Source organism: Paroedura picta, chromosome 1 (assembly GCF_049243985.1).
Source record: "Paroedura picta isolate Pp20150507F chromosome 1, Ppicta_v3.0, whole genome shotgun sequence".
NCBI lineage: Eukaryota > Metazoa > Chordata > Lepidosauria > Squamata > Gekkonidae > Paroedura > Paroedura picta.
This window is the reverse complement of record NC_135369.1, coordinates 22,291,324-22,313,656: the sequence shown is the minus strand read 5'-3', so window position 1 is coordinate 22,313,656 and position 22,333 is coordinate 22,291,324. Positions and strand designations below refer to the sequence as shown.

Sequence of the window (22,333 nt, the reverse complement as noted above, 5' to 3'; positions counted from 1 at the left end):
TAGAAAACACTGAGGGGCTGGGCTCACACATCCTGCAAAACTCCCCAGCTTGGTGTAGTGGCGAGCCGGGTTTGATTCCCTGCTCCTCCCCCACAGGCAGCCAGCTGGGTGTCCCTGGGCTCAAAACAGCACTGATAGAGCTGTTCTGACCGAGCAGTAATATCAGGGCTCTTTCAGCCTCACCTACCTCTCAGGGTGTCTGTTGCGGGGAGAGGAAAGGGAAGGCGAGTGTAAGCCACATTGAGACTCCTTCAGGTAGAGAAAAGCGGCATATAAGAACCAACTCTTCTTCTACTTCTACCTCACAGGTTGTCTGTTATGGGGAGAGGAAAGGGAAGGTGAATGTAAGCCTCTTTGAGACTCCTTCAGGTAGAGAAAAGCGGCATATAAGAACCAACTCTTCTTATGTAAAATGCCAGCTATATAGTCAAACTGGTTGACCTGAACAGCTCCCAGGACTAGTCCTTACCCTCTCCTTCTTGCCCCTTTGCAGTCGTTTTTGCTTCCTCCACTGGCCCCCCAAGTAAGAGCAGCCAACTGTACACAATGCTCCACAATGCAAGATGAAGACCGACACAACTTAATGCATATTTTCAGAACAGCAAGCTTTTCAACCAGGGTATTTATTCTGCAGCTACGACTTTAAAAGCCACACTTTTCAAAATCAGGGTGCAATGTCACTTGTGACACGTGGGGGAATCATGTCCAATGCTTTAATTACGTAATTGTACTGTTGCATTTGCACAGTAGCATCCAGCAAGCCCCTTCCATTTAAATCCTCGTGGCATGCATTTTAGCATTGGTTCATTGAATGAAAGGGAACAGAAAGGAACCCAGGCAAAGGGGGGGAACCCAATATTGAAACTGATTAGTAGCTGCAAAGCCCTGTTTTCCATATGGAGAAGAATGAGGGGATTCTCTGCTGTGTTCCCAACCACTGTGAAAAATAGGAGTCACTCAAACTCATGATATAGAGGAACATGTTGAGTGTACAGAATTGCATGGTAAAACCCACTGACACTGGCCTTGCAAGCTGTGATGGTTGGCACCATGTATGCGTTTATGTGCAAGAATGTGCCTGGGCAAAGTCAGTTGTAACTTCACCATGCTTTGCACAGGGCTGCAATTTATATGGGGGAGGAGAACCCTGGCAGAAGCTCTGGGGAGTTGTTTTTTTTTAGTCTTGTGCCGCTAAATTGAAATTTAGGGGGAGGTATTTTCACCCGTGCCCTAGTACAGCTGCATAGTAACAGTAATTTCCTGTCCTTCCTTGAAAATGTGCATGGTTTTCTCTTTGCGATTCTCTAATTTGATCCTGCCCCCTGGTCACGATCTTAGCCGTTTTTAAAAGCCTACCCTGTATGGATTGCACTCTGTCCTCCAAATGAATAAATTCCAAGCAATTCTTACGTCTGGCAGCTTGCAGAAGGTCCATGTGGCTCAGCTGCCATTTTAACGTTAGGCTTCTGGAGAGCGTCAAAATGGTTTTCCCCAAAAACTTTGTTCACTAAAGCATTAAAAGGAAAAATGTTTTCGAAGCATTAGGCTTCCTTTCCCAGTCTCTCTCTCTCATGCAATCCATGTTTCATGTCAATGTCATTCCATGCTGGCAATCCCTCTCCCTTAAGGTTGTTTGCCTCCAGTACCTTTTTTGCACTGGGGAGGCTGCCATTGGCCTTTCCCATTTCATGTCAATACCACCAGGGAACTAAACCTCACACAGCTCTTCTAAACTTTCCCCATCATATAATTTCTTTTAAATCCAGCAATCCAAGACTATCAATAGTCTCATATCATTAGACTCCTGCTGCTTATAAAAAAGATATAACATTAAAAAATGTAGGGAAAATGGAGCCTGTGAACTGATGAAGAAGAGTTGGTTCTTATATGCCGCTTTTCTCTACCCGAAGGAGCCTCAAAGCGGCTTACAGTCGCCTTCCCTTTCCTCTCCCCACAACAGACACCCTGTGGGGTGGGTGAGGCTGAGAGAGCCCTGATATCACTGCTCAGTCAGAACAGTTTTATCAGTGCTATGGGGAGCCCAAGGTCACCCAGCTGGCTGCATGTGGGGGAGTGCAGAATCAAACCTGGCATGCCAGATTAGAAGTCCACACTCCTAACCACTACACCAAACTGATGAAGGGCGAAGGATGGCAGAAAGTGCCAGAATGTGCAGAATGACATTGATGTGGGCAGGGAAATGACCTTTGAGGGGCAGCAAAAAGGTGGAAGGGAAATCTAAGGGAATTTGAATTATCTTCAGCTTGGAAGTGAATCAAGAGAAAACCTGGTCCCAAAAGCATTCTCAGAAAACCCTTGGGAAACAGTGACCAGAAAGCAAACTGAATGCTGATGGGGAAAAAAATCAGTGCAGAATGACAAAGAAAACCCAACGGACAGGCATAGTGAAAGCAAGGGAAAATAGCAGTGCATAATAAGCCAAAAGCTGTTTCCATAGAGAAAAGGTGGAGCAAAAGGGGATTTAGATGCCAAGCCAGTTAGGGAACAAAGCAAAATAGACAGGGTTTTTGAGTTGATGACCTTTGCAGGAGGATGCAAGAAGAGAACACAGGAAATAAACCTTCATGCTGTTATTCAATCTAGAAGCAACAGGGTAGAAAGCTTGTATGGGACAAGGAGTTAATAAGCGCTCCCTGCCCCCAAGTTCCAGCTCCTCAGGCTGACAGTGGGAAGGATGGGAAAGACATCAAGAGCTCAAGGAGTGGGGGGAATCAAGACCTGGCATAAACTTCAGACACATATGCTGAGTACAGGAAGCAAATGTCTCCTTTTCTCAGCACAGTACTGGGGTCTCTCGTCAAGCTGGCAAGATTAGGGGGAAACCAGATTCACCAGCCTGGTTTTGTTTTCTTGCTGTCCTTCAAACGGGGACGAATGTACATTGGGCAGTGGTGAATAGAGGACCTGCCAGAAACCGATAAGTCATGACAAGATCCCCCTATAAACACACACCTTGTCCATTTTCACTGGAAAGGAAATGGCAGTGGGATGGGGGTCTGGAGTTGCCAGCTGCTACCTGGGAAATACCAGGACATTTGGGAGTGGAGTTTGGGGAAGGTGAAGGACCTCAGAGAGGTATGAAGTCATAGAGTCCACCCTCCAAAATGTCCATTTTTTCACAGAATCAGAATCACAGAGCTGGAAGGCACCTCCTGGGTCATCTAGTCCACTACCCCCTACACTCACAACCCCATCACTCATCCACTCGGACCTTCACAGAATCAGCCTCTGCATCAGATGGCTATCCAGCCTCTCTTTAAAAATTCCCAAAGATGGAGAACCCACCACCTCCCGAGGAAGCCTGTTCCACTGAGAAACCGCTCTGACTGTCCCTCTCTAACTGTCTTCTAGAGCAGGGGTAGTCAACCTGTGGTCCTCCAGATGTTCATGGACTACAATTCCCATGATCCCCTGCCAGCAAACGCATCTGGAGGACCACAGGTTGACTACCCCTGTTCTAGGGGGATTGATGGCTGTCAGCTGGAGATCAGTGGTAATTCTAGATCTCCATCTCCCACCTGGAGGTTGGTAACCCTGGGTAGGACTGCCAACACACAATGTTGGAACTTCAGCTGGGCTTGGATATGAAGTAGACAAGAGGCAAGTGGAAAAGGTTGTAGTGACATTTAAAGCAGAAACAGGATAATTGGTGAATGCCCATACTACACAGAAACTGAAGCAGGGCAGATTTCCCACAATAATTAAAGCTCTTGAAAATGCACGCGCAGTTCAATTCTGCCCGTTTTACTAATTGCTCCAGGCAAGCTGCTCAGTTTCTTTTTCAATCATTTACTGTATAATCCCGTGTAGAAGGACACCTTTCTCACCCCATTGACTTCAGACGCTTTAAAAAGAGTGCAACTCTGCTTAAAATGGCACAGTTAAAGTGCCACTTACGGAGTTAGGCATTTAAAAGTTCATTTCATTGCTTTTAAAGGGGATTTAAAAAAAAAGAACTGCAATCTGATTGTTTTTAAGGAAAAGGATGAGGAAAGCTTCCTAGGGACATTGCGAGCGACAGTAAGTGCTATTCACGACTGCTTCTGCTTTTTTGTGGCAGAACTGGTTTCCCCTGCAATTGACTGTGTCAAGAAGATGGCACACAGAACCAAATTAGAGAGCCAGTTTGGTGTGGTGGTTAGGAGTGCAGACTTCTAACCAGGGTGTAAGCTGCATGGAGCTTTTATTCCAATCCCAGGTCAATTCAGTCCCTGCCGTCTACACAGAATGCAATTTCCATTTTGATTTGGGGCAATTCAAATTTTCCGTCTACAACAAGCATGATTGATCCAGCATGACCCTATCTTTATTGTGCAATATCTTGGAGTGCTTTTAACCCTCAACATTTTAAGAATCGGATTGAGAAAGCACGCTGTTTTGAATCTGGGCTCTGCTCCATGGGAGAGATTCCTTGATTGGTCAAAGCTGTCCATGTGATAAGCTTGCCTTAAAGGAGAAGCCCCTAATTTCTCTCAACTTCTGTCGGTCTTGGATTTTTTTCTCCCTCCCCTGCCTTCTTCGATCCTCTCCCCCCCTCAAAGAAATGAAAGAGGCTGTGCTTGGCTCCTCCCCCCTTCTGAACTACCCTAAACTTTTCTGTTTCAATGGGGAAGGGGGGGGAGAGGAATACCTGAGTTCAAATCGATCTGAATTCAACAGGATTGACAATGGAATAAACAAAGTAAGTGCAGAATCACTTTTGGTGCTTAAATCACTGTGGAAAGTGTGGGGCATAGTACCCATGGCACAGCTCGTATATTCAGGAAGGGAGTCTGAGGAACTGAGCCAAATTGAAGGAGACGAAACCTCTGAATCCCAGAGCCAAGAGGTAATGTCAGGGAAGGCCTCCACCTCTATGCCCAGGGGAACCGGTTGGCCACTGTGTAAATCAGGATGCTGATCTAGATGGATTATTGATTTGAGCCAGCTGGGTTCTAATTGTGTCCATATTGAGTGGACAGGTTAGAACCCGACAACTTATTCGTTATTTTAACATATTTCTATACTGCCTCTCCAGTACTTGCAACTTGTGCCAACATGGAATCCCAATCTAAATCTATTAACATTTGAAACCAATAGCAGAATGTTGTTGTTAGGTGCGAAGTCATGTCCGACCCATCACGACCCCATGAACAATGATCCTCCAGGCCTTCCTGTCCTCTACCAGTCCATTTAAGCTTGCACCGACTGCTTCAGTGACTCCATCCAGCCACCTCATTCTCTGTCGTCCCCTTCTTCTTTTGCCCTCAATCGCTCCCAGCATTAGGCTCTTCTCCAGGGAGTCCTTCCTTCTCATGAGGTAGCCAAAGTATTTGAGTTTCATCTTCAGGATCTGGCCTTCTAAGGAACAGTCTGGGTTGATCTCCTCTAGGACTAACCGGTTTGTTCGCCTTGCAGTCCAAAGGCAAGAGTCTTCTCCAGCACCAGAGTTCAAAAGCCTCAATTCTTTGACGCTCGGCCTTCCTTATGGTCCAACTTTCACAGCCATACACTGCAACTGGGAAAACCATAGCCTTGACTAAATGCACTTTTGTTGGCAGGGTGATGTCTCTGCTTTTTAGGATGCTGTCTAGATTTGCCATAGCTTTCCTCCCCAGGAGCAAGCGTCTTTTAATTTCTTTGCTGCAGTCCCCATCTGCAGTGACCTTGAAGCCCAGGAAAATAAAATCTGTCATTACCTCAATTTCTTTCCCATCTATTTGCCAGGAATTGAGAGGCCTGGATGCCATGATCAGAAGAAGATATGGAGCAATATTGCAGCCTTTCATGACATAAAATATCACAGCACCAGTAGCATGAGAATTGCGACAGGAACCTAACATGCACGTTTAGTCATAAGATCATCAAATGTCAGTCTGCTGAAAGCCTTCACTGGGAATATTCAGCAGCCATCTGGCAAAGCAACGAACCAGAGCTTTAGAAGAATATCGAAGAGAGTGTACACCGATTCACCAATCTGAAAAGCTTAAAGGAGAGAGGGTGCTGTAGGTGAGGCACAGTTGATACTGGAAAATCAGGTCAATGGAGATAAAACTGCTCTGAGCCTTCGGGGAGAGCGGTATATAAATATAAATAAAAATAAATAAAATAAATAAATAAAAAGGCTTTGCACATCTTGGGGGTCCAGCCGTCTGATAGGAGGAAAAGGGGTACACTTTACTGATAGGATTACCCTTGGCTGGGAGTGAAAAATGTCTTGTCCCTTTAACGGAAGCTGCATGGGAAGTTATTTACCAGGTGATGCTATGTACCTCCATGCCATGAGAAGATTCAGCAGCCCATTTCCACCTGTTAAAATTCTATTACAGGGACAGAATATATTTCTCTAGGTATGCTGGCAACTCTGTTTACTGGATCTAAGAGGTACAGCAAAAAGATGCCCACCACCCGCTTTCTTCACCCCATGCATCATTTTATAAACTCTACTATTGTGTGTTTCCTCTACGTCATCATTCCCCTCCCTTGGATGCAGAGTGCCTATCTGCCTCTCACAAGGTAAGTCAAACTGAGTGATATCCAGGGAATTCCCTCCTGTGCACAAGCCCATTCTCATGGAAATTTTTAAACAGAGGCTGGAAAGCCATCTGACAGAGAGGCTGATTCTGTGAAGGTTCAAGGGGGTGGCAGGTTACAGTGGATGAGCGATAGGGTTGTGAGTGTCCTGCATAGTGCAGGGGGTTGGACTAGATGACCCAGGAGGTACCTTCCAACTCTATGATTCATGTCTTAGTCTTTACCTCAGCTTTTCACACACTGAGAAAAAGAAAAAGAGTTTATGGTCTCAACGTGCAGCCAATAAGGCATTCACTGGCTCAGGACCGGAGAAAAAAGGCGGCATAGATAGTATAGCAATTTAACAGGAAGGACAAAGATGGAATCAGGATACCAGATCCTGGTCTTGTAAGATTGGCCCAGCTTTGAGTCTGGGCGTTATTCAAAAGCTATATGAGACCTTTCTATATCAGGAAAAAATGTAAGGGTTAAGCATGAGCATTATTTTGGAACAATACATTAAAGTCTGTTATCTATTAATACAAAGAACCACGAACTTCAGCGACTGGCTGACTCACTGCTAGGGTTTCTGAGAGCACTGAGGCGCTTCAACAACAGAGAGAAAGTTGAAATCCAGTAGACACACGACACACGGAGCCCTGACTACTCATAGAGATATTAGCTCCTCTTTCTCAGCAGAGGCTAGAACTCCGGCACAAAGCAAGCCAAGGCACTGATGAGACAGGATTCCAAACCAAATTAGAGGTGAGAGTCAATACAGAGGTCTTATGCTGTCCTAAGTGGGCTGAAGCTGAACTGGCGCAGTGCCACACATGGACCGATGCACGTGGCATAGAGTCACAAGGGCTTTGTATCAGATGTTTGATGGGAAGTCTATGTTGGCAGAGTTTGAATATGCAGAGAAACAACTATGTACAGAAGGAGAGAGATGGAGACTTAGCTGTACAGCTAGCTGTTGTCTGCAGTCATTCTTCAGGTCAACTGCTGTTCTAGAGGCAAGCAGGGAGGAAGTATACTCCAAAAGCAGAAACTCTCCTGTTGACCCAATCAGGACACTGAAGGCAGTAATTTGAAAATCATCTGGAAGTTCCTAGCCTATGTATGTTAAATATACATCTCTGACGCCCCCTGCAGGACACTATATTCTTCTCAACCATGGATGCTGCAGATTTTGCATATCTGTAAATGGCTGGAAGTGGTATAAATAATTGGTTAAGGCCTAAGTGGGAGGAGAAAGGGGTGGGGCCAACTAAATAAATTAATAGTGGATTCTCATTCTGCATTGATGCCATCTTTGTGATGACCTACCAGTCAGGAGAGGCAATGCTGTGTATAGGGGGCGGGAAGGCTTACAAGACAGAGCAGAGAAGCGTGGGTAGGTTTATTTTTATTTAATTATTATGAAAATGTCTTGCCAGACTGGATCTGAATGTTGCCAGTGTATAAAGCCTATCACCGTAATAATTTTTATACCTGTGTTTTTACATGCATGCTTTTCAAAGGTAAGTGATGCCTCTACCCGCACACAGATTCATCTTCTAAATACACGGGAGGGGGGAAGGAGCTGGTGAGTAAAGTAGATGAAACTGCTAGGGACTCCCTATTACAGGCTGTTATCAACCCGGCACAGGGAATAGCGGGTTTAATCCATGTGTGTTTATATGGATATGTGCTGCCGACTAGCTATCTGTGTACTCAGAGATTTATGGTTACAATCCTAAACCAAATTACACCCTTCTGCGTAAGTAGAAGTCCACGGGCATAGAAATACGTTAACTTTGTTGGGGATTGCACTGCTAACTTCTGCAGAATTCGAACAGGGACCCTGAAGAGAGACCATGTTGGTGAGTAGAGTTGCCCATGCAACCTGGAAGAGAAAAAAATGCCATACCTTCTTAACAGACTTACTGGGATGTCATTTACAAGTGACTTGATTCATCATTTCTACTTATTAAGTGTCACCTGCCCATTTCTACATATTAAGCCTTTATTAGAGGGGCAGGGTAGTGTTTGCCTCTCCAGGTTGTTGGCAGCCTTGTGAACAACCCAAGTTTGCAACCTGCTTAAAAGGCATCCTGCAAAGGCCCCACATGGATAAGAAGTAGGGCCAGTGGACATTGTTAACGAAGAGCAGAGATCAGTATATTTGAAGATTCCCCTGGTAAATTACACTGGTAACAATTCAGCCTGATCTTTCTTCCATGAAGGTACAGTTAGGGTCTCAAGAGGCCTCAGGAAGTGGGCAAAAACAGCTGGCGCCCTTCCAGTTGCTGTACCTCTTCTTTGGAGGTTGTTGCAGGGTGAGAGTCACCTGCTGGGGAGCATAATATAATTACTCAGCCAACGCTTACCCATCCTATATAGCAGGGGTAGTCAACCTGTGGTCCTCCAGATGTTCATGGACTACAATTCCCACGAGCCCCTGCCAGCATTTGCATTTGCTGGCAGGGGCTCATGGGAATTGTAGTTCATGAACATCTGGAGAACCTCAGGTTGAATACCCATGCTATATAGTAAGTTTGCATGGGTGCATTGTCCAACAGTTTCTGCTGTTGTTCCTCTATGGACACTCCGATCTGCCAGGGAAAAGAGGTCTAAGCATCAATAGCACGTAGACATGTGGTCACAATCTCCGTTTCCCCCATTGGCACATGGGGCTATGCCAGCATAATGTCATGCTGCAGTGATATTCTGCGTGCCTTGGGGGGGGGGAGGCTTTTTACACTGTGCACACTTAACCTGTGCAGGACATACCACTAGCATCTTTGCAGGGAGTTAGTGTTGTTGTAGCAATCCATGGGATATAACATAAATAGCTGCCCAAGTTGAGGTTGGGTTTTCACCACTATTACTTACCTGTGTGGGGTTGTGAAAGCAGGCATTGTTCTTGCATCCCAAGTTGCAGAGGTGTAGGCTCCAGGTAGACTTGCCAACTCTGGGTGGGGAAATACCTGGTGAGTTTTTGGGGAAGGTGGGATGTAGGGAGGGGAGGTACCTCAGCAGCATATAGACCTGTGGCTTAGGCCCAAAGAGATCATCAAGAAGTGCAGGCTGCACTGTGGAAATGGACTGAAGATCTGCCCTCCAAAGAACTAGAATTCTCCCTGGTTTAAATTGATGACGATGATGATTTAGCCATTCAGGCATATTTTATCAATAATACTCTGGTTTTATGTACCCTGAGCAGCACAGAGGCAGGCTTTACACACTCCATATATGCCATATCCTGAAAGGTGGGGGGAATCATTTCTGAAATGTCAATAACATTTCTATTAAGGCCTTCAGCCTTGCCCCAGTAGAGTATCGTGACAGGCTCAACAGGCGAGCCCCTTGTTTTGCACCCAGAACAGCCTACATTTCCGGCTAGGAGGATCCGGGCCTCCGCTGCCAGCCAGAGTAGACAACACGGGCACGGACGCATCTCTGACAGCTCCTTGCTTATTGCAGGTCTTGCTTAGTGACTTCAGATTTACCTATCAGGTTATATCACGCAAGGCGACGCACACCTGGATGCAGGGCTGGCACCCTCCAGTGCAACGCAGAGTTCCGAAGGGACGGGGAGGGCACAAGGGAGGGGGCGGCGAGAGAACCCGATGCGCCTGAGCGCGGGCTGAGGAGTTTTGCGCCGCTCCCTTGCGGCCCTTCCCTCCGCGCTCTACGCCGCCGCCTTAGCCCCGCCCCGCCGCTCGGCCGCGCTCCGCAAGCGCTCCAGGCGGGCGGGGGCTCATTCGCTTCGCCTCTGCGGCTCGCGGCCCGCCGAGCAATTTCCCCGCGCTCCCTGGGCCGCTCTCCGCTTCCAGCCGAGGCGGCTACGATGTCTCAAGATGGCGGAGGCGGCCGAGCTGAAGGTAGGGAGGGGGGAGGCGAGGGGCTCGGGAGACCGGCGCCCCCCAACCGCCGGCCTCGCCGTGCGGGGGGCGGAAAGAGAGGAGGCCTCGGGGGCAGACAAGGCGGGGAGGGCGCTGGGGGAGCGGAGAGAGAGAGAGGGGAGGGACCAGGAGGAGGGATGGGGGGTAGGAGAGGGGTAGTGCCAGGGGTACAGCAAGGAAGGGGGCGGGGAGGGGGCAGACAAGCCAGAAATGGGGTATGGTGGGGGCGGGGGGAGAGGAGGGGGAGAGGAGGAGGAGGCGCCCCGAAATGTGTGTGGGGTAAATGGGGGGTAAAAAGGGGGCAATGTGGGGGCAAGAGTTCTGCACAGTTATGGGGTGGGCGTGGAAGAGACAGGCGGCATGGGGGGTGCTTCAGGGACGCTGGGGCGGGAGGATGGGGATGGGGGCTGGGTCTGGACGGGGGAGCAGCTGGGGGTCCCGAGGAAGGGGGCAGCCTGGGAAGAGGGGGCTGGCAGGCGCAGGGGGAGGGCTGGGGCGCACCGGGATGGTTAATGCGGGGTTGGGGGGTTGGGACGTGCCGTGCGGAGCGGCGGAGGAAGCCCGTGCAGCCAGGCTTGGCAGGCTAGTGGAAAGGAGGGGGGGGGGGTGGGCCAGGGGGAGAGGAGGAGGGGGGGGCTTGCGTGTTCCAACCACTTTGGGGGCGTGCGTGTTTGTAGAGGGGCCGGACCCCAAAAGTGGTGGATTAGCTGGGGTGAGAGTGTGGGGCAGCGGAAGGCGAAATTAGGAGGCGAAGGCACGTGGGAGGGGGAGAGCAAAACTGAAAGGGGGGGGGTCACAGAGTGGAGAAAGAGAGTCCTGGACGTTCAGGATAAGAGAGAGAAGGCGCAGCTTGTGCAGGGAGGAGACGACTGGAAGGAGGAGAATGAGGAGGCGAAACAGTGGGAAAGATGCAGAAAGAAAGGATGGGGAGGTTTCAGATCATGAAATGAGACGTGGAACTTGGAAGAGAGTTAAGAAAGTTGAGTTAAGAAGGTTGATCTGAAGAGAGGAGGGGGAAGGAGCTGAGTGTTGGGTCAAGGAGTCCTAGGGAGGTGGAGGGAAAGGGGGACTGCAGGCGCCTGGTGTGGTATTTTGGGGGCTGAGCCGTTGGGCATGAGCATATGCAGGTTGCTTTGGTGGTAGGGAGGAAATCCTTGGGTCCCCAGGCTGGGATATTTATTTATGAGGCGGAGGGGGTGTTTTGAGAGAGCTTGGGAATGATGCTAACTCGAAAAATAGTAGGAGGGAAAATAAGTAGTGATCAAGGGGTTAATTAGAGCTGTACCAAAAAGCCATGGCAGAAGGAAGATGGTATAGTTTATTGAGAAGCAGAGGTATCCCCGGACATCTTGTGAATGCTTGCTTCGCCCCCGGAGTGTGGAAAATAATTATGGAGTGATTCTGAGCATGTGCAAAGTGTCTTTCTCCAGAATCTCAGTTTGCCTACCTCCAAACAACTGTGTGATAGGAAGTATTAACTTCCTTGCAGGTTGGAGCCTCAAGCCACTTCTTAGAACTGCCTTGTGGGAGGAAGGGGAGGAGGGGGCAGATGACAGCCCTGAGTCACAATACGGTGTGTCATATAATCACACGGCTGGAGGATTTTGTGGTGGGGGTTGATCCGCCTTCTGTATATATTTTTTTCTTTTTCTCTTTCCCATCTTTAGGATTCAGAGTGTAACCATCATTGTCCAACATCAGACCCTGGAATATGCATTTGTCCCTGGTAACTAATGAATTCCAAATAGAATTTGGGTCCTTGCTGGTGTTTTTAATATATTTCCCCCCTACAGGTTTCTAGCTAGCTTCTGTCAGGGTGAGGCTCTTTCATTTTTATCCACACTGGTTGGGGGGGAAAAAAGACAATGATGCTGCTAAAAGAAATAAAAGTGTAGATTAAGGACCCGTTGCATTGGGTTGGAGTGATTTACCCCATCTTATTTTTGGTAAATACGCTTTGTTTTTTATTTTTTTAATGATCACCTCTTAAATCCAACCAAGTGAAAAGAATGCTGGGCTATCCTAAGTTTAGAAAATTGTGGAGCCCTCCTTAGGAAAAAATTATTTTGGCGGGTTTTTTAAAAGCAATTTTAAAGATTTTTAAATGTACTTTATTCAGAAGAATGACAGCCCTTGGGGTACAATGATAAATAAAATACAAATAAATAGTGTGTCAAATGCAGTAAGAACTCACAACAAGCTTCTATGAAAAGAAAGCGTTTTATTGAGAAGTTACTTCAGACACCTAAACTAGTGAAGTCAATTCTGCCTACCGTTACCTTTGCAGACCCTTTTCAAGAGGATTCTCTCGCCCAAAACTTGAAGGGAGGGGGGAGAGGAGCACCAGGTGCAATAACCAGGGAGTGTTACTTCTCGCACGTCCTTGGGCTGCCCGGCGCCCACTGACAAGATAACTACTTTTGTTACACAGAGCAGGCCTTGCTGGCCGGTTCAAAACACAAATAGTTCGCAGCAAATCATGATAGCAGGGTACAGCAGACAAGTTTCGATTTCAGGCAGGCAGCTAAAAATATAGAGGGTCGAGGTTACATAGAGACCCAAAAGCGAAAGGTAAAATGCAGGCTAAGCAAACATGGAGAAACCCAGGCCAATATAATAATTCATGGCAGCGAGCAGGCACTGATCCTGACATAGTGCCCCTTTTTCCCCTGCTGTTCCCTCAGCTACCATTGAGCGAGGAGCTCAGATGCCAGAATAGCTGTGTTCTACCTGCTCAGGTGGATGCTGGCCACCTGAGAACATTGACAAACTCCTTGGTGCATCTTTCTTGGTTGGGGAAAATCACATGTCGGGCCTCTGGCCAAACATTTTGGCAACTTGATTGGCAAGGGAGCTTTGTACATCACGAGCTTTCATTTTGTGACGTCTCCCTATTGGCCAGGAGGCAAGCTGTGGTCTTGTTCACACTTACAAGCTCGTTGCTTTATGCTACTTAGGCTGCTAAAGCCAGAGCCCTGGTACTCATGCAGTAGATGAGGTAGTAAAAACAGGGTTTTCTTCGATTGTGCACCTGAATGCTTCCTGGGGAAGGGGGAGAATTCCTGCATCTCAAAAATTATCGGAGAGGGGTAAAGAATTCTGGCCTAACCTGGGTCGGAGTAATTGTCATTTGCTGGGCAAATATTGCCTGTTGATTATTGTTTAACCACAGTCAAATTTTGTAGATAATCCCTTAAAAAACCCAAATATTTTCTGAAACTAAGAATGCTATAGGTGGCAGCTTACCTTCTTCTTTCATCATGGTGTCAGCAGGAGTGCCCTGCAGCATTCAGAGGCAAGTCTAGCAAAATTTCTCCTCGTGGCGGGCGTCTCCAAGCGGGAAGAATTATCCTGCTGCCTTTCAGAATTGCTTTTCAAAAGTAATTCCGGTTGCTTTGGTTATGTTATGTATTAATTCGTTCCATGTATCCCCCATGTTGTATGTAAACCGCCCTGAGCCATATGGAAGAGCGGTATAGAAATCAATCAAATAAATAAATAAATAAATAAATATTTTTATTTAGTCTTGTGCCTTTTGGCTGACTCTGGTGTTCCTTAAGAAACTGCAAAGAGGCAAATGGTTAAATCAGTCTTTTTTAAACTTTTGACTGTGGGGGAGCCCCTGAAATAATTTTTCAGGCTTCAATGAGCCCAGGAAGTGGTGTCAGCTGGCCACACCTCCCTGCCACGCCCCCCAGAAGTGACATCACCGCCCATGTTAACAGGCAGCCTAGAGGAGGACAGAAGGAGAGACAGGAGGCAATTTAAAGTGGGATTTGGCATGCAGGCTCCTCCCCTTCCCAGGTGCAGACCCCATGAGAGAGCTCACGCTTTGCAGGAGGGAAGGGGGAACAATGGAAGCAGCTGGTTCCCTAGCTTGTGATTGAGTCCATCAAGGAAGGAGAGGAAAGGTTGGGGACCCCCACTGGAGCTCCTGTGGACCCCTGGTTGGGATTCCCTGGGCTAGATGAATGGCTTGCATATATAGAATTTTACCTGAAATTGTTAAGTTATAACTTTCTTGTTTTGCAACGTTAGTGATCGTAATTAGTATAATTATGAAACCTGTTGATTCAGGTACCTTTTAAATATTCTAATAACAGTTGATGCTTTAAAAATATTTGGCCAGTTAACTGATTAAGTCTGCGGTTTTTCATCAGTCAAACTTAAGTTTTAAACCTGACCATTTCCCCAGTTTTTATAATGTGTAGATAATCCCCTCCCCCCCCCCCCAATATCCTGTTGGGGAAATCGTTATTCCAGAACTGTCCTCTTTTGTGCACTAACTTTCTGACTGCAGGGAATCAGAGGGGTGTTTTTTTGCGTGGTTTGACTCTTTTTGTTTTGATGTTTTCCTGGGGAAGTATTTAATCTTATGATCCCACTCAGCTAAAGAATAGTTTTGTTTTTGGATCTTTTGTGGCGTGTTTCAACTTTTGTTCACAAAGCAACGTAGGTGAATTAACTCCATTCAATTAAGAAGCGATGGCTGGACTGTTCTTAAAATGTCAAACATCAAAAAAGCCATACACCAGGAGGAGAAAAAGCATACTTCTAGAAGTGCAATGGTGGAGGGCATGCCTTAGCTTTTCCCTCTGCATCGGTATTTTGAAAATAAGCAAGCATCCTGTGGAAGAACATGCCAGTGTTCTGGAGCTGCAGCAGAAAAGAATGGATGGCACTGGTCTTCTCCCAAGTCAAACTTCTGCCTAATCCTGAAGCAAATCTGCTTCGACTGGCCATGACTAGTCAGCATCTAAGTCAGGGGTAGTCAACCTGTGGTCCTCCAGATGTTCATGGACTACAATCCCCATGATCCCCTGCCAGCAAACGCTGGCAGGGGCTCATGGGAATTGTAGTCCATGGACATCTGGAGGACCACAGGTTGACTACCCCTGATGTAAGGAATAGAAAGAGGCTTCCAGTACCTGAGCCTCTTGGCAGTAGCAAGTGTGAAAAGGATCTAGGAGTCTTAGTAAGACCATTCATTAAACACGAGTCAGCAGTGTGACTCAGTGGCTAAAAAGGCAAGTGGGATTTTGGGCTGTATCAAACGGAGTATCGTGTCCAGATCACGGGAGATGATGGTACCGCTTCGCTCTGCTCTGGTTCGGCCTCACTTGGAGTGCTGTGTTCAGTTTTGGGCACCCCAGGTGAAGAGGGATGTTGACAAACTGGAGCATGCCCAGAGGAGGGCAACAAAGATGGTGAGGGGTTTGGAGACCAAGATGTATGAAGAAAGGTTGGGGGAGCTTGGTCTGTTCAGCCTTGAGAAGAGATGACTGAGAGGGGATCTGATAACCATCTTCAAGTATTTAAAAGGCTGCCATATAGACGATGGAGCAGATTTGTTCTCTCTTGCCCTGGAGGGACAGACCAGAACCAATGGGATGAAATTAATTCAAAAGAACTTCGGTCTGAACATCTGGAAGAAGTTCCTGACAGAGGGGTTTCTCAGTGGAACAGGCTTCCTCAGGAGGTGGTGGGTTCTCCATCTTTGGAAATTTTTAAACAGAGGCTGGATAGCCATCTGACGGAGAGGCTGATTCTGTGAAGGCTCAAGGGGGTGGCAGGTTATAGTGGATAAGTGATAGGGTTGTGAGTGTCCTGCAAAGTGCAGGGGTTTGGACTAGATGACCCAGGAGGCCCCTTCCAACTCTATTATTTTATGATTCTAAGTAAAAATCCTTGAGGTGTGGGCTTGTTTGGTGGTTTTGTGTTTTTTTTTCCTCTCTAAAAGCTTTGGTGTTTATGGAAACCAACTTGGCCTGTACAAAATCTGAAGACCTTCATTGGCAGGTCTCCCACATTGAAGAGGGAGGATTAAATTCCTGGTAGGATGGTTATCAGTGAGGCTCAGTTCCAATCAGCTGAAGCTGCTGCCTTAAATTGGGTGCAGAAAGAGACTGGGGGGCCGGTGTTGTTATAGTACAACAAGCACGTTGAAATATATTTCTGTTGCCTTCTGCCTGGTATTCAGAACCAGTTGGCATTTCTGAATTGTTGTCACACCCTCTCCACTTGCTGTTTCTTATGGACTGCATCCAGCTCACAATATCAGTGTACTGCAGAAAAGAAGGTTGTTGTGGGGGGGGGGGTTTGCCCCAACCACATGCATGCCTTTGGACATTTCTGCAAGGTCGCTAGGGCTTGGCTTGGAACTGGCGGTTTTAGACCATAGTTGTGCTGGGCTTGGCCTTTGAGATACTGCAATAAATAGTAGCTTGGAATGAACACATTCTTAAAAGCTGGGTACAAGCCTCTCAACCTCCCCCCCCACACACACACACACATTATTGAATTTGTGACACAGTATGGAATTTGAAAGAGCCTTTTGTGGCGCAGAGTGGTAAGGCAGCAGACATGCAGTCTGAAGCTCTGCCCATGAGGCTGGGAGTTCGATCCCAGCAGCCGGCACAAGGTGGACTCAGCCTTCCATCCTTCCGAGGTGGGTAAAATGAGTACCCAGCTTGCTGGGGGGTAAACGGTCATGACTGGGGAAGGCACTGACAAACCACCCCACATTGAGTCTGCCATGAAAATGCTAGACCCCAAGGGTCAGACATGACCCAGTGCTTGCACAGGGGATACCTTTACCTTTATGGAATTTGAAGGAAAAATGATTTGTTGAAGAATTGACACTAGTTTCCTCAAATGAGTGAGCCAAGCCATGACTCCAGCATATTTACTAGCACTCTGCGCAAGAGTTAAATCTGGGGAGCTCCAAAATCAGCTGCTTCATGCTTATCAAAATAAATAAAACAATTCTGCGTAGATGTAGTGAGCCTCTTTCTGCATGCTGGATAAAATTATAGGATCATTCTCCCTCCCACAGAAACAAACCAAAAATTTGTGTCCCCAAAAAAGTGACTCATGCAGAGACATAATAGCCAGGCTCCTCTCAGTGAACGGTCTCTTTCGGCATCTATGGAAGTCTATTTATTTCTTGCAGTCTTGAGATGTAGGTAACAAAGAGGCCTGGAATCTCTTCCAGACATCTGGGGGTTCGACTGCCGTGGTGTCCCCTCTTGATCTGTGCCATTCCTGCTCTAAACCAAAGCTTGTCTCTGGATTAGCTTAGAAGTAATATTGAAAATGTATCTGCATTATTTTTTTCAAAAGGGGTAGGTGGGGGAGAGATTCCTTACCGTGGAAAACTCCTCCCGTGTGTCCGTGCAGTCTTAACTTTGCTTGGTGCGGCAAATCGCCAGATCTTTTGGAATGGAGAAGCATTGGCAGAAGGTGCATGGGCCTTGGCGTTCCTATCCCTCTGTTTTAAAACGAACGCTCCTCTCCCCCCCCCCTTTCTTTCCCCTCCTTCACCCGCCCCAGCGATTTATTTCTGCTGATTCCCCCTTTGCAAATATATTCTAAACCAGGAAATTCTCCTTTGAGGAGTGTAATTTCTCACCGCGCCTGGTATGTGTGCGTGCATGCTGCCTTAAGACGGATTTAGCCCACCCAGGAGGGCCCAAACATTTGCCCAGCTGGCTGCCTCCATGGCTTTCTTTAACCTCTTTCCTTTTTCTTTTCTTTGAAGTCTGAAGGCTGTTTTCCAGCAAACCAAATTCCCTCTGGTCTCTGTGCTCCCACCCCCCTATCGGCTCCTTTCCCCTCCCCCAAACCGTGCTTAATTTTTTTTTGCTTAGGCGGACTGTGTTTACTTGCCTTCGGGAGTCCTGTCTAGTGGGCTGAGATGGCTAGGAAAGGGAGGGGTTTTTTCCCCATCTGACAAGAGCAATGGAGATTTTATTTGAATTTATGTTCACGGATGGGTTTTCGATGACCTCCTCTCAACAGCGGCAGACTGCGGTCTGGCTCGTAAGAATGGGGTGTTTTCTGCAGTTTAAAATAAACGTGTCCCAAGGAGACTGCAGACAGACAAGATAACAGAGCTGGCAACCAAAATAAATAACACATTAAACAAATCACATATATGCATGTAAATGTAGGGCTCTGCTTTCTCCCCCTCCTCCCTTCTGCTCTCAGGATTTCCAAGAGTTCAGAATGTTTTCTTAAACATTGTGAGAGCCGGTTTTTTGTAGTGGTTAGGAGTGCGGACTTTCTAATCTGGCATGCTGGGTTCGATTCTGCACTCCCTCACATGCAGCCAGCTGGGCTTGCCAAGGCACTGATAAAACTATTCTGACAGAGCAGTGATATCAGGGCTCTCTCAAGCCTCACCTACCTCACAGGGGGTCTGTTGTGGGGAGAGGAAAGGGAAGGTCACTGGAAGCCGCTTTGAGACTCCTTTGAGTAGAGAAAAGCGGCATATAAGAACCAACTCTTCTTCTTCTTAAGAAGAAGGAGAGTGAAAGAGAAGAATTTAGAGTTATATTGACACGGGAAGAAACACAGATGTGCTGCTTTTGCTCCTCCACTGTTTCCAGCCAACATCCAGCTCAGTTCCCCTGTTTGTTTTCACTCTTCTAGTCAAGGTCATGAGGCCAGTCCATCGCATTTCTACCCCACCCGTCCTCTGAGGAGCGCAAGATAGTATACAATGCTTTCCTCCATTTAAGCTTTGCAGCCACTTTGTGAGGTAGGTAAGGCTGACCAGCCAAGAGGCATCCCCATGAGTTTTATGGTTCAGCTCACGATGTTCGTATTTCAAAACTGTTGAAAGCCAGCAGCCAATTTCTCTGGAAAACTGGAGGGGAAATGCTTTATCCTATCTCAGAAACGGCCAGGTTTTTAGCCTCCTGAGGTATGTTTTCCTGCCATGCTCCTGTGAAACAGACAATGCTTAGAAGCTCAGCTTATACACACACTGCTGGAAATGTGAATCCTAACCGTTTCGAGGGAGGTGCTTGCCGTGGTGTGGGAGAAGAATGCCGTTTGTGATGCTGTGCTGTGGAAACTGTAATCGGAGAGATTATGGGCACCAAAGCAACCCGCAGCCTGGCTATCGGGATGGCGCGTCGGTTGCCAGAGCTGGCGGTCTGTTGCTTTGACAAGAACTCCCAGTTGTCTGCCAAGGAAGTGTCAAGGCCTCTGCTCAGAAAGAGATACAGATTCGTGCTGCAGTCCACCCCCTCTTTTTCTCTTTTTTTACTAAACCGTCTCATTTTTAATCTTTAGGCTTGTTCAGAAAGATTCTTGCCAATGTTTAAGAAATGCTTGAAGTACTGAACTAGATTTTTAAAAAGCAGATGAAATTGTACAAAAAGTGACCTTTAGCTAGCCATTAAAACGAGCAAACAAACAAAAAACAGCCACTAAATCTCCCATTCTTAGAAGACTCTTTTAAAATATTAACTAGCACCTGAAAGTGTATGGGGGGAAAAGTATGGTGGGGTGTGCCTGTCAGAAGGTAGCCTGCTAACTGCATTGCCCCCACTGGGAAAATCCAGAAAATGATTAGTTGACTTTCATTGTGTTTTATCTCTTTATGGTGATTTTCACATTGGTCCTATACTGAATCGGATCATTGGCACACCAAAGGGAGTATTGTCTCCTCAGATGGGCAGTGGGTCTCAGGTGGAGTTCTTTCACATCCCCATCCTACTTGGACCCTTTTAACTAGAAAACATGCAGGGAATTGTACCTGGCACCTTCTGCCGACCAAACAGATGCTCTACTATGGATCCATGCTCCCCCCCCCCCCCCCCCCGCCCCCAATACTTTCTATCAGTGGAGCAGGTGTGTAGCCGTGTTGGCCCGAAGTAGCAGAAAAATCTTTAAGTCCAGTGGCACCTTTAGGAATAGAATCATAGAATCATAGAGTTGGAAGGGGCCATACAGGCCATCTAGTCCAACCCCCTGCTCAACGCAGGATCAGCCCAGAGCATTCTAAAACAGGATAAAACTTAGAATAAAAAGTTGGTTTTAAATGTGCCATCAGACTCAAATTGTGTTCTGTCAGAGGAGCAGAATTCCTCCAGTTACCTATCCTAGTGCAGCTTGAGATGTCCTTCAAAAGATTGGTCTTCAGTGACAAATATGCATGAGTGTCCCCCCCCTCCCAAGAACAGCATGTGTGGACGCTTGAAGGACTGTGGTGGGATGGGTGAAAATTCCCCTCCAGTCCATGGAGAAAATCTGAATTAAAATCTCCCCTTACTCATGAAGCTTATAGATGTCCTTGGCCCAGTTGTGTGCTCTCAGCTTAGCTACCTCAAAGACACATTGCCAGGGTGGAATGTCGTGTGTGTGTGTGTGTGTGTGGGGGGGGTGTTTTTTGGAGGAAGAGAGAGAGAAAACGATGAAAGAAAATGGGGGTCCTGTGCAAATGGATGGATCCCAAACTTGTAAAACAGGAGGATGTGGACTGAGTGACTAGAAGAATTTTAAGGGGATCATGGGCAGAGACAGAACTTGCATTTCTCTCCCGGTTGCTTTGAACTATGAGGAAAGGCAGTAAACAAGTGTTTTAATAGATCACTGGCCAAACCAGTCAAGCTGCCTAACCGGTGGCCAAAATGACATTGCTCTTATTCATTGTTTGCTGTTCACTAAAAATGAATGCGTTTTTCAATTTTGGTCAGAAAGAGAGCTGCCAGGCTAAGGGAGACCTCTGAGGAAGCAAAATGAAGAGAGTATAGGACAGGAGTTAAGTAGGCAGAGTAGAAGTTTCACCTCTTTCCTTCTCTGCAATTGGTTTGCATAGAGTCCTCCAGATGTTCATGGACTACAGTTCCCATGAGCCCCTGCCAGTGTTAGCTGGCAGAGGCTCATGGGAATTGTAGTCCATGGACATCTGGAGGACCACAGGTTTGACTACCCCTGGCATACGCTGTTGGTCTAGTTCCCATTTTCATTTCATGAGGACTGGGAACCAAGCTCAGTTTATCTTCCAAGCTCTGGTTCAGAGTGCTGGAAACGTTCCCTCAGGCCCAGTTTTCCCACAGTTCCTTCAAGATGCAGGTGTCGGTTTTCCCTCCATTTCTGGAGTTTCTCTGAACCATAGTTCATGTGATACCGGAATCTAACACAAATCTCCCTGTGGTCTGCAGACCTAGTTCCAACACTGGTTTCAGACCACGGCTTGGAAGGTCATGCCGTCCATAGCTTGGCTGATCGTATACTAGAGAAGACTCAGCGCTTCGGGTCGGGAGGAGGAGCTTGCAAGTCGGTGACACATTCCTGGTCACCAAAACGGCAAACAGGCTGGTATTGGGGCATAAGCATTATAAATGATGTGGTATCAGGGATGCATCTGCTGTGTGGATTTTCAGTTTAATCAAAGCCAGCCTCCTGGTGGTGCGAATGCCATCTGGAGAGGAGCAAGAGCTAGAAAGTGGCACCCGCTTCCAAATGTTCAGCTGTTGCTTGGGCACGCCAGACGTTGCATTACTCTAGCTCAGCACTGGGATGGGGAGTGGATCCCAAAGCAGAAGGCTGGGCAGCTGTGCTCCAGTTCTGCTGGGGCCTTGGCAGGTTGGGGTCTTGCTGCCCCTTGCCAGCTTCATTGCTTCCCCCTTCAGAGGGAAACGGATGAACCAAAAAACGTACCGAACCGACTAGCTTGCTTCAGCCTGGTGCAGATGTAACCAGGGACTTGGGAATGTTCAGCCTGGAGAAAAGGAGGTTGAGAGGGGACATGATAGCCCTCTTTAAGTATTTGAAAGGTTGTCACTTGGAGGAGGGCAGGATGCTGTTTCTGTTGGCTGCAGAGGAGAGGACACGCAGTAATGGGGTTAAACTTCAAGTACAACGATATAGGCTAGATATCAGGAAAAAAAATTCACAGTCAGAGTAGTTCAGCAGTGGAATAGGCTGCCTAAGGAGGTGGTGAGCTCCCCCTCACTGGCAGTCTTCAAGCAAAGGTTGGATACACACTTTTCTTGGATGCTTTAGGATGCTTAGGGCTGATCCTGCGTTGAGCAGGGGGTTGGACTAGATGGCCTGTTTGGCCCCTTCTAACTCTATGATTCTATGATTCTATAACCCTGGCTTTAAGAAAGAGAGGCACACATGCATGAGTGTCC

The 22,333-nt window shown here is 47.3% G+C and overlaps 1 protein-coding gene and 1 long non-coding RNA gene across 3 annotated transcripts in view; one reads left to right on the top strand and one right to left on the bottom strand.

Annotated features, from left to right (window-relative positions):
* Positions 1–8,074: 8,074 nt before the first annotated feature.
* LOC143832781 (uncharacterized) lies at positions 8,075–10,086 on the bottom strand. The gene is made up of 3 exons (XR_013229410.1): positions 10,008–10,086; positions 9,391–9,469; positions 8,075–8,401 (listed from the first exon to the last, which is right to left on the bottom strand). It is a non-coding gene; the product is annotated as an uncharacterized LOC143832781 (long non-coding RNA).
* Positions 10,087–10,227: 141 nt separating this feature from the next.
* Positions 10,228–22,333, top strand: part of PIAS3 (protein inhibitor of activated STAT 3) — a 55,110-nt gene continuing 43,004 nt past the window's right edge. The window contains exons 1-2 of one of the 2 annotated variants that reach the window (XM_077326744.1): positions 10,228–10,382; positions 12,071–12,129. In XM_077326744.1, coding sequence (XP_077182859.1) covers positions 12,115–12,129 — 15 coding nt within the window. In that variant the 5' untranslated portion in view covers positions 10,228–10,382; positions 12,071–12,114. The remainder of the gene's footprint in view (positions 10,383–12,070; positions 12,130–22,333) is intronic. The other variant, XM_077326735.1, reaches the window with a different exon arrangement.